The sequence below is a fragment of the Rosa chinensis genome, chromosome 4 (assembly GCF_002994745.2).
Source record: "Rosa chinensis cultivar Old Blush chromosome 4, RchiOBHm-V2, whole genome shotgun sequence".
In the NCBI taxonomy this organism is placed as follows: Eukaryota; Viridiplantae; Streptophyta; class Magnoliopsida; order Rosales; family Rosaceae; genus Rosa; species Rosa chinensis.
This window is the reverse complement of record NC_037091.1, coordinates 9,006,738-9,017,945: the sequence shown is the minus strand read 5'-3', so window position 1 is coordinate 9,017,945 and position 11,208 is coordinate 9,006,738. Positions and strand designations below refer to the sequence as shown.

General features: G+C 37.0%; 1 protein-coding gene and 1 pseudogene across 1 annotated transcript; both read right to left on the bottom strand.

The window, feature by feature from the left end:
* Nucleotides 1-2,457: 2,457 nt before the first annotated feature.
* LOC112198751 lies at nt 2,458-5,667 on the bottom strand (annotated as a pseudogene).
* A 953-nt stretch (nt 5,668-6,620) lies between these two features.
* LOC112197210 (meiotic recombination protein DMC1 homolog) lies at nt 6,621-10,037 on the bottom strand. Its single transcript, XM_024337812.2, has 15 exons — nt 9,905-10,037; nt 9,717-9,799; nt 9,323-9,414; nt 9,171-9,242; nt 9,025-9,063; nt 8,856-8,913; nt 8,722-8,767; nt 8,578-8,623; nt 8,084-8,145; nt 7,887-7,953; nt 7,696-7,788; nt 7,533-7,601; nt 7,333-7,411; nt 7,025-7,191; nt 6,621-6,893 (listed from the first exon to the last, which is right to left on the bottom strand). Exons 1-15 carry the CDS (start codon nt 9,907-9,909, stop codon nt 6,849-6,851), a joined length of 1,023 nt encoding a protein of 340 aa, XP_024193580.1. The 5' UTR covers nt 9,910-10,037; the 3' UTR covers nt 6,621-6,848.
* Nucleotides 10,038-11,208: the final 1,171 nt, after the last annotated feature.

Genomic DNA, 11,208 nt, shown 5'->3' with positions numbered 1-11,208 from the left:
ATACATGAAGGTTCATGGTGAACTTTATTTACCCAAGTCAAGTGGCTCTAGACCACGGAGAGCGTTTTACAAAGAGATTGAAATGCTCACTTAAGTGACTATTTGATTGGGAAGGGATATGCCCGCGTGTTTTCATAACAAGTTTCGGATTCTATCGATGTTCATGTTGGACATGATCTTCATTAGAAGCCCTTAAAGAGTTAAGGGAAACCACTGAACACTTGATATCTGAGTTTGAGATGAAGAATTTTGGGAGAACACGATTATGTCTCGGTTTGGAACTTGAGCATCGTGTCGATAGATGCTTAGGTATTTTAACCGAGTAAAAGCCTTCAAGCACCCCCATGATCGTCCATAGTCTTGATCTTGAAAGAATCCTCTTCATCCAAAGGATGATGATGGAGATGTGCTAGAGGCAGAAGTGTCTTACTTAAGTACAATAGGTGCATTATTGTACTTATCTCAATGCACAAGATCGGACATCTCATATGTTGTGAATTTGTTAGCTAGATATAGTTTTGTGCTAATGCGACGACATTGGATTGGTGTAAAAGATATCTTTCGGTACTTGAGATGTACAATTGATATGGGTTTGTTCTATCCCTACAGAGAGACGATGGATTTAGACCCATCATACACCAGGAACGCCGCCAACACTGGCCTGCGTCCACTATCCCCATCCAAATAAGAATGTGTTTTGGAAGGCTTTGCTTATGTTGGGTATTTCTCTGACCCACACAAAGGTCATTCCCAAAATGGTTAAGTGTTCACCATGGGTAAAGACCGTGATATCTTGGAGGTCTACAGAACAGACCCTAGTCGCTATATCTTCGAACAATGTAGAGATTATTGCTCTTCACGAAGTGGTTCATGAATGTATATGGATTGGATCCATAATTATGCATGTTCGAAACAATTGTGGTTTGAAGTCTACCGTAGATGAGCCTACGAGCATTTAGGATAATGCTGCTTGGTTTGAACAAATGAAGCAAATGCTACATCAAAAGCGACAACACCAAGCATAATCAGCAACAACAGACTCTCCTCAAGATCAAAATGAAGGTTTGATCTGAGGACAGTGTGGTAGACTTGCTCATTAAGTCATTGCCTAAATTCCACTTTCGAGAAACTTGTTGGTAGCATCGTTTGCAGAAGTTATCCGAACTCCCATGACTGTAGTCATCAGGGGGAGATGCAGATATCAGGGGGAGGTGTTTACATGTATGGTCTCGAAATGTGAAGGGTGTGTTGTGCTCTTTTTCCCCTTCGACCGAGGTTATTTTTGTCCCACAAGGTTTTTGTTACTCGGCAAGGTTTTTAATGAGGTAACGAGAGGAGCACCACGTTTGGGCGACACAAGGGGGAGTGTTTAAGTAAATCCAGAATATGTGTCTAGCCCAAACTCGAGGTTACTTGCTCTAGTTGAAATAGGGTTTATATTAGAGATATTCTCGGAGAATCTTAGGAGATATCAAATCAATGTACGATTATGTTTTCATGTACAACTCTATCTCTATGCTTGTAATCCTCTATATAAAGAGGCCTTTATTATCAATGAAAGTACGACTCAATTCTCTCCCAATTTCAGTTTTCCTTCAACACTAGGTACCTTCTCTAGGCAATTATTTATGGAAAAAGCAAATTGATTTGGAAAGACCCTTTGACAAGAGTAATAAGGTGTTAAGGAGGTTACTTATACCAACCGACACAAGAACAGAGAAGACCCACTATAACTAGCTAATTAAGCAATAATAGTGTGGTGTCCTGATACTCTTTTATGCCTAAAGTTTTTTGTTCTTTCTAAACCAGATAATTGTGCTTCTTAGATAGAGTAGTACATGTAATTAAATCAAAAGTACTGTATAAGAAAAGCACTTTTAAGTGTACTAGATGCTTTTCCACACAAGATAAGCACTCAGGTAAAGTAATCTTGCCCAAACATTCAATAGTGAAGTCATTCATTTTCTAGCATAAGTTGCTAGTGCATTATGTTTACGCTTATCATTACCACTCTATACCACACCTCTCCTTTCTGCATATTACCGCACTTTTTACCAACTATGACTATATATAGCAGGAAATTAAAATATTACAGTATTTTGTTGCTTCTTGTGTCATAGAAAGGCGTTGCACTACGTACAGTCCTTTGCATCTGCAATGCCTCCTGCAGTTATCTGGAAAATGTTCGTTTCTGTCAAGAATAACTACACATATAGGCCTACCCTAGTCATGATGCATGCAGTCTCAGTTATAGGATGATGCAGGTAGCGATAAAAGTCATAAAGTATATCAATAAAGCAAATGGGAAGGATATTGCTTCAGCCTCAGGCAGGTTCGCAGTCACAGTCTATGTAAATTTAACATTTCACTACTCAAATGCCAGACTTTTAGAGAAATACCACAACAAAATTTTGCACAATGATGGCATGATTTCCAGTATGCTAAGACAGTCACAACTTAAGGGGAGAGACAAAACTGTATAGTTACGCAGAGTGTGTGTGCAAGCTGTGTTTTCCCAAACCTGAAATCAGTGTTTAGGTTTAATACAAGCAATGGACAACAGTGATACTCAAAGAAACAATGCTCATCTAAATTCTCCAAAGGTTGATGTGATTGCAAGAGTTTCAATCCCACCTACAATATATTAACACAGATCGAATCAAATGAAACAAACTATTGAACATGATAAACATTAGATTAAATAACTAATAGCACAAGATTATACCACCTAATAGTTCATCAAGTGCTTGGCTCCCAGTTGTAATGCGAATCATAGACTTCCTCTATACACCAAAACAAAAGTCAACTTCTGAGGGACAATTTCATCCCCACGGCAAAATAACTTTCAAGACTGCATTTACTTAAGCTAGCTTAAAACCACAAACAACTTTAATCTTAGTCTGGTTAGAGCATCACTTCCAATTATATATCCAAAGTTCTGAAAAAGAGAAAACATTAATAAAAACCAAGAAGACTGATAAGTTTTGAAAAACTTCAGAAATTTAGATAAACATTTCAGAATTCAGGTTATGGCAAGGTTAGGCACACCACTATCTTCTCGGCAGCTTCACAAATCTTATCAACTTTAGCCTCAAATAAACCTTTAATTCTAGTCAAGTCCTACTAAACAAGAATCACAGTAAGGAAATCCAACTAGAACATTTACAGTTTCAACTTTGGCCTTGATGAGAGCAATATCTGCTATGTTTTAAAAGTTAAACTCTCTACATTTTACTTAGTTATTCTCTTAATATTATCATTTCTAACTTAGTTTTTGTTTTTAGGTAGTTTTGAGTTTATAAATGCAGGCAATGAGGAAATGGGGTAGAAATGAACAAGAAATGGTGAAATGAAGTATTCCCAATCCTACTAGGAAAATGAATCTCAGTTGAAGTAGGAATTCTGAGTCAACTAGGAGTGAAGCTCGTGGAAATGGTAGAAATGACAAATGACAAAATCCCAGTTGGACAAAGAAACCCATTCCTGCCAGGAAAAGGAAACCTAACATGGCTAGGAATCCCTGTTACACAAGGAGAGATTCTGAAGGTTCCAGAACGTCTCAGAAATGAAGAGTCATAATTGGACTAAGAAACCTGTTGACATTAGGAGTTCTGATGATAACCTGGGAAGACTAGGAGATGATGTGGCTTCAAAATGACTCCAGATTGTACAAGAATATTCTAGAAGACTACAAGTTGGCTTCATATATAGAAGATGGGCTTTGAAACGTTCAAGTAGAGAAGTCTGGCCCAAAAATTGAAGCATGTGGCATTAATGACTTTCTAGAAGCATCTTAACATCATAAAGGAGATTGTTGCTGTAAATATTGAAGAGAATACTAGAAGATTTCGGCATTGGTTTAGAAAGGGAGAGTTTGGAAGAAAATCTACTTTGTGTGTGATTTGAAAAAGAAAATAAAAGAGAATATTTATCAAATAAGGTTTCTTGATTGTATACAAGTTGAATGAAGATGGAATTGAGACTAAGTGCATAATAATTTTGGCAAAGAAGATGTTCAAGAAGATTCAAGATTGTTATCTACTTCTCATAGAATATTTTGATTGGTTGGATGATGTAATTGAAGTAGAAAGTAATCAAGACTCTAGAGAAGGCCATGCACTATATATAGGGGGTATTGTGAGACGTCAAGCAGCACCACAAAATCCTAAATCAAAATCGCCACCACCTCCCTTTCTCTCTTCCAAGTTTCGACATTCTTCCAAGTTTCAAAGTTTGAAGCCATGAGCATCCTTGTCATCACCTTCATTCAAGATCATCCACCACCTTTGAAGCTTCTTGCATTCTTGAAGATTTCAAAAGTCTAACCATGAACATCTTTATTTTGTTTTCGGTTTTCAATCTTTGTAATTCAAAACAAATTTTTGTTATGATAATTTGAATGTTTCAATTACTTGTGAGATTGAAAGCATGTTTTGATGTTTAATTTCCAAATACCACGAAGCATGTTAACGTTTTAGGTTTCTTGATAATCTGAAAATTGCGATTTCACCATGTCATAACTTGTTTGTTGATTTTGTGCTTTGACCGCATCGTTTACGTGTTTATTGATCTTTGGATGCATTCTTTGATTGATGAACATGTAATTGAATCGATATTAAAATTTGCTAGTGTTTTAGGTCTTAATAATTCAAGCGGAAAACCTATAGTTCTTTAGGTAAATCAACAACGAGCTTTGCATGATAAGATTAGCGTTCTAACTTGTTATCATTGCTTAAATAGATCAAACTTCCATACTTAATGCGTTGATTGTGTTTTTGTTAGTGATTAGCTACCACTAGTAATTGCATGCTTAACAGGGTTAACTATGATGCGTTCATCTAGTTAATTTAATTAAGGGAAGTAATAAGAACTTTGTATGCGTTTATCTCTGTTCTTGATTGATTTCTTGATATGATAAGTTTAATCTGTAATTAATGATTATCAACCTCATTAAAGTGTTAGTGAGTAGTCAATTTCATCTCTACATCTTCCATCCATATTTATCTATTTGATTTGGTGTGTCACTTGTATAATATTTAGTTGTTAGATTAAATACAAATCTTCAATCCCCTTTTGAAATTGTAAATACCTTTGTCTATATATACTTTGTTTTATTTTTCTAACATCTTTTGTAGGATTAAATTCCCCTAATCCTCGGCCAAGAACGATAACCTACTTATATTTACTACATTGATGGGGTTTTATATTGTGCGTCCATTTAGGTGTAGTCAGACCTCCAAGTGCAGAAGATCCGATTACCAGAAACAATTTATTCATGAACTATAGTAAGAAACAAGATTATGTGGTGTCCCCTTAAGATTTTCTCCCAAATTCAAGTGAAAAGATTCAAGAAAAGTACACAATCAAACCCTAAAATTCCGTAGTTACGCGAAAACTTACTTCGTCGGGAGGCTCGTCGTCCTCCTGGTCATTGGCAGTGTTAGCGCAGGGACTGGCCGCTGGCTGATCTCGCATAGCTGCACGACTGTGTTGCCTCCGCTCTGCCACGCTTAGCCGGGGAGCAGCAGGCCCTGTTTCCGGCGGCGGACAACGACGAGGAGGAGCCCGCACCTCCGGCTCTCTGCTGGCTTGGGCCTTCTTGGCCTCCTCACTTTGCATTTGCTGATTAGTCTCTGCTCGTTCACGCCTTGCAGTTGAGAAATGCATTGTGCCGGAACCCTAGCTCTTCAATGGAAATTGGAGAAAATGGAGAGAGACTGAGAGAGAACTATTGCTTTGTTTGATTGTAAACAGTTACGTTTTTTTTTCATTTTGTCAAACTTTCTTTTTATTAGTGGCTTTGAGGATGGAATCTCTGAGTTTCCGATCATACCCTCATCGCTTTGCATATAATTACATTGATCTCTACGTGGTCTGACGGTAATAATCTCTAATATTTGTTGATTTTATTGAAGGTATAGAGGAGAATGTCCAAAATCGATTTATCTATAAGTAAATAAGCTTTTAATTGGTAAATAAAATTAGAAGTAAGCCTAAAGTCACACCGAAAACTAGGAATTTAAAATGTTACTTACAACCTTTCTTGTAATATCATGAATATCTAACATGGCCATTACTTTTGCATATCTGGTCCTCTTTTTTTTAATGGAGATATTAAAAAGATTCGAATAGAAATAGCATCTATTTTGACAAGAAAGCAGATATTATTATGAACTGAAAGTATACTCCTGTGATATTTTTTCCGGTCCTCAAAATAAGTCTTGATTGCTGTTTCTTACTGAACCCAGTACAGAGAACGAGAAAAATGTACGGTGTTGTGAGGTATAAGAACAAGAAGCTGTGATTTAGGCAAGAATGGGCTAGGTACCTTCTGTAGGCAACGATTTATGGAAAAAACAAATTGATTTGCAAAGACCCTTTGACAAGAGTAATCAGGTGTTAAGGAGGTTACTCATACCAACAGACACCAGAACAGAGAAGACCCACTATAACTAGCCAATTAAGCAACAATACTGTGGTGTTCTGATACTCTTTTATGTCTAAATTTTTTTGTTCTTTCTAAACCAGATAATAGAGTTTCTTAGATAGAGTAGTACATGTAAATCAAAAGTACTGTATAAGAAAAACACTTTAAGCGTCCTAGATGCTCTGCACACAAGAAAAGCACTCAGGTAAAGTAACCTTGCTCAAACATTCAATACTGAAGTCATTCATCTTCTAGCATAAGTTGCTAGTGCATTATGTTTACGCTTATCATTACCACTCTATACCACGCCTCTCCTTTCTGCATATCACGGCCACTTTGTACCAACTATGACTATATACAGCAGGAAATTAAAATATTACAGTATTTTCTTGTTTCTTGTGTCGTAGAAAGGCGTTGCACTTCAGTCCTTTGCATCTGCAATGCCTCCTGCAGTTATCTGGAAAACGTTCGTTTCTGTCAAGAATAACTACACATATAGGCCTACCCTAGTCATGATACATGCAGTCTCAGTTATAGGATGATGCAGGTAATGATAGAAGTCATAAAGTATATCAATAAAGCAAATGAGAAGGATATTGCTTCAGCCTCAGGCAAGTTTGGGGCATCAAACACCTTGCAGACACGCTGTTCCCCTTTGCCTTTTCTAAACATGAGCCTTATGGTTGCTGCATGGGCAAGCACATGACCTCCTGCTGGTTTCTTTGGATCAGATATGAACACTCCACCACCGGGGTCAGCTATCACTGCACGGTAATCAGATTCACTGTGAGCCTCTAACTTACATGCATCAAATTACTATAAGATCCACTCAAAGAATTTCACTTAAAAAAATTATCCATGATTGAGCTCAAAAGGGTCTTTGAATTTGGTCCATGACCAATTACCTTGGTTGGTCATATAGACAGCAACATTGAATTCCTCAGCAATCTTTATTAATCGGGAAAGCATCTGTGCAAGTTTTTGCTGAAGAAGAAAAATAAAGAGGAAGGCCATAAGATTAAAATGAGTTTATATTTTATTTGGTCTCAAAGATCTAAATGATAGTATATGAGCCTATGTATTGCAGGGAATCTGTGAAACTGACCTGGCGATCTGCAAGCTCTCCTCTCCCAGTAAAATCAACACGAAATAGAGCAATCACCGAGTCCACAATCTGAAACACATGAACACATAGAAGTCAATCTTCCAGGCCTGTTGATAATTGTACCATGACAGAGTTCTGGCAAGTAAAGTACTGAAGTCTTTACCAGAAGTCTGAATGGCTCTTCAGCCATTTTTGCAGCTAGACCAAGAAGCAGATTATACTGATGCTCATATGTAAAAGCACGAGCATAAACGATCTTTATGCAGTCACAGAAAATGTCAAGGTTAGTTCACAGACATCACTAATTCACTATCATTTGTTCAAGTGGAAGTGTATGTATAGATTGAGGATTACATTGTCGAGAACAGCTCCTGGGTCCAAGCCGAATCTTTCAGCTATAGGTATAATTCGTTCAGGCCGGCTGTGAGTGCATTTAGTTAAGAAGAAAACATTCTTATATTGGTGGTATTGATGAAGATAATTCTTGGTCATCCTTTGTTGATAAAAAGCTACATGAAATATTAGTTGGGATGGACATAGAAAAAGGATACAATGTTCCCTCAGTATCAATGTAAGCAACCTTTCCATTCCCTCCATGCATGTTAGTAGGAAGCTGAAAAGTAGCAAATAAGCTCAGTCAGCAGGGCTTGATGTGTATAATGTGATATTTGAATCAAACTGCATGTTCAAGTATGGAAATCTTAGGCTAGCTACTAGTGTATTATTCAAGAAAGACCAGATATGGGAAGCACAGTTGTAAAAGCAGTATTGGCATTCAATTGTACTTGGCATGGCACTGCAGCAGTCCAAAACCCACAATTATCACTTTTTCAGTAACATGCTTCTCAATGGTGTATAATTTTTCTCTTAATCAAACTGAATGATATGCAAGATAACTGAAAATCACAGTCAATGTAAACTTTACATTTCACTACTCAAATGCCAGACTTTTAGAAAAAGACCACAAAAGAATTGTGCACAATGATGGCATGATTTCCAGTATGCTAAGACAGTCACAACTTAAGGAGAGAGAGAGAGACAAAACCTGTGTAGTTACGCAGAGTGTGTGTGCAAGCTGTGTTTTCCCAGACCTGAAATCAGTGTTTAGGTTTAATACTGGACAACAGTGATACTCGAAGAAACATTTCAGATTATGGACACCAGTGATACTCAAAGAAACAGTGCTCACCGAAATTCCCCAAAGGCTTCTGTGATTGCTAGAGTTTCAACCCCTCCTGCAATTTTATTAACAAACAAATCAAATGATAACAAACTATTGAGCATAATAAACGTTAGATTGAATAACTAATAGCACAAGATTACCGCCTAATAGTTCATCAAGTGCTTGGCTCCCAGTTGTAATGCGAATCACAGACTTCCTCTATGCACCAAAACAAAAGTTTCTGAGGTTCACATTCATCCCCCCAGTAAATAACTTTCAAGACTGCATTTACTTAAGCCAGCTTAAAACCACAAACAACTTTAAACTTACTCTGGTTAGAGCATCACTGCCAGTTATATATCCAAAGTTCTGAAAAAGAGAAAACAATTATGAAAACCGAGAAGAAACTTATCACTTGAAAAACTTCAGAAAATCTAGATAAACATTTCAGATTTTGGCAAGGTTTAAGCACTAACCACTATCTTCTCAGCAGCTTCACAAATCTTATCAACTTTGGCCTCAGATAAGCCTTTAATTCCAGTCAAGTTCTACCATACAACAATCACGGTAAGGAAATCCAACTTGAACATTTACGGTTTCAAAAAATTAGAGGTGAAATTCGCTTTACCTTCTTGGTGTGCATCATCAAACCATTGCAGGTGTAGATCCCAGCATCCTGAAGCTTCTTAACATCTCCGGCATTGATTCCCTGAGCAATCACTGCACACAAAGACTCATCGCTCCATTACAACTCGTATTTAGTCACTTCCGAAGCAAATTTCGCTTGAAATTTCAAGTCTAATCTTAAAATCGTGAGCAAAACACACTCAATTTCTACGAAACCAGAAAAACTAAGCAAATCCATCGGAAATTTGAAAATCGACTGAAAATCCAGTACAGCTCGGAAACCGAGAAAGACCGAAGCAGTTTTGTGATCATCGAGAAGTTCAATTACCAGTGCGAAATGATCGAAATCGAAAATTGAAGTATGTAAAGGGAAATCGACTGGTTGTGAAGCTTACGCTTATCGATGGCTTCGAAGAGGTCGTCTTCATCGTCGATGTCTTCGCGTTCGACTAGCTGCATCTGGCTTTGATCTTCGGCTCTGAGGAACAAGGCAGAGAAAGGTTAGGTTATTTCAAAGTGAAACAAGGCTATACGATCCGAATTGAAGCAAATAGAGAGAGGAGGTTGCAGATCTGTGACTTACTTCATCTTCGCTCGCTGTGGTTTAGGTTGACGAAACGGCGACGTGTGGTTGTTTCCGGAGAGTGGAAATCTTACAGAGAGAAATGGGGAGGGTGGAGAGAGAGAGTGAGTATCCGAAATTTGAATTTCAGAGGAATGGGAGGGGATGCCAATTTATAGAGCGGGAATGGACCCAAACGATGGCGTTTCGCTTTGTGCATCTTAATTTTCTGAACGGCGGGCTCGATCCCACGGGAGATATGTTTTTTTAATCGTAACTTAATCTTTTGTCATCTTTTGTTATGACACTTTTTTTAAAACAATAATGAGAAAATTATAAAATTCGTAGGAATTTATAAATGATAGAATCTTTAACTCTATTAATCTAAAATTTCATTAATTGCAATTTCTATTGTTTGGTTGCATTTATTTAGGATTTGAAATGTGTAATAAATTAAGAAAGTTTAAAACAAATAAAAAGATAAAATAGAAAAAAGTCTTGTTTTGGAAATAAAAATTGAATATTGCAAAGGAATTCCTAAATGACACCTATTTTGGTGGAAATTAAAGTGAGGAATTTAAATAACGAATTCCTTCTTCTTCTTTTTTCTACAGAGAAATTTAAAATTTCCAATCTGATAATGCCAAACGAGGAAATTGGCTTCTAGGAATTATGAAATCCTCACTTTCAATTAAATTCCGTCATTTTTTCCCTCATCCAAACACACTCTAAAAGTTGGAAGAGAAGTGTTTCTGACATAGACGAAAAGTAGTGTGTAGCACGTGCCACGTGGTGTCATTCATGTGTAACTTGAGATGAGGCCGAAATAATGAATTTTTCTTTTCATCTTCCTAAAATGTAAACACATGAAAGTGTATACATAATTAGTATCTATTTACGTAATATTTAAGCTATATTAAGTATTATTGACTGTTAATGCAAAAAGAAGTGAATCAATGCCATGCATCCGTCACAAATTTAGCTTTTTGTAGACAAGATGCATGGAGTAGGTTTTTTTTTTTTTTTTTTTTACATTTTTCTCTCTTAAAAAGAGGATCAAAGGGTTTCCCTCTTACTCCCATGGTGACTCGAACCCATGACTTCGTACATAGGTAGTGGGTACAAGATGAAGTGGGTTATTACTTATTAGAAAGTGGGAATGCAAACGTATGTATCATAAGTTACTTGCATGATATATGTGACACCAATTAAAGAGCTAACATATCTGAGTCATTCCTTTCTAAGCATAAACCGAATCCAACTCATGTGAGCAAATTATAAAGAGGGTAAATCTCATAACCTGAATTCATTGAGAAGAAACACTT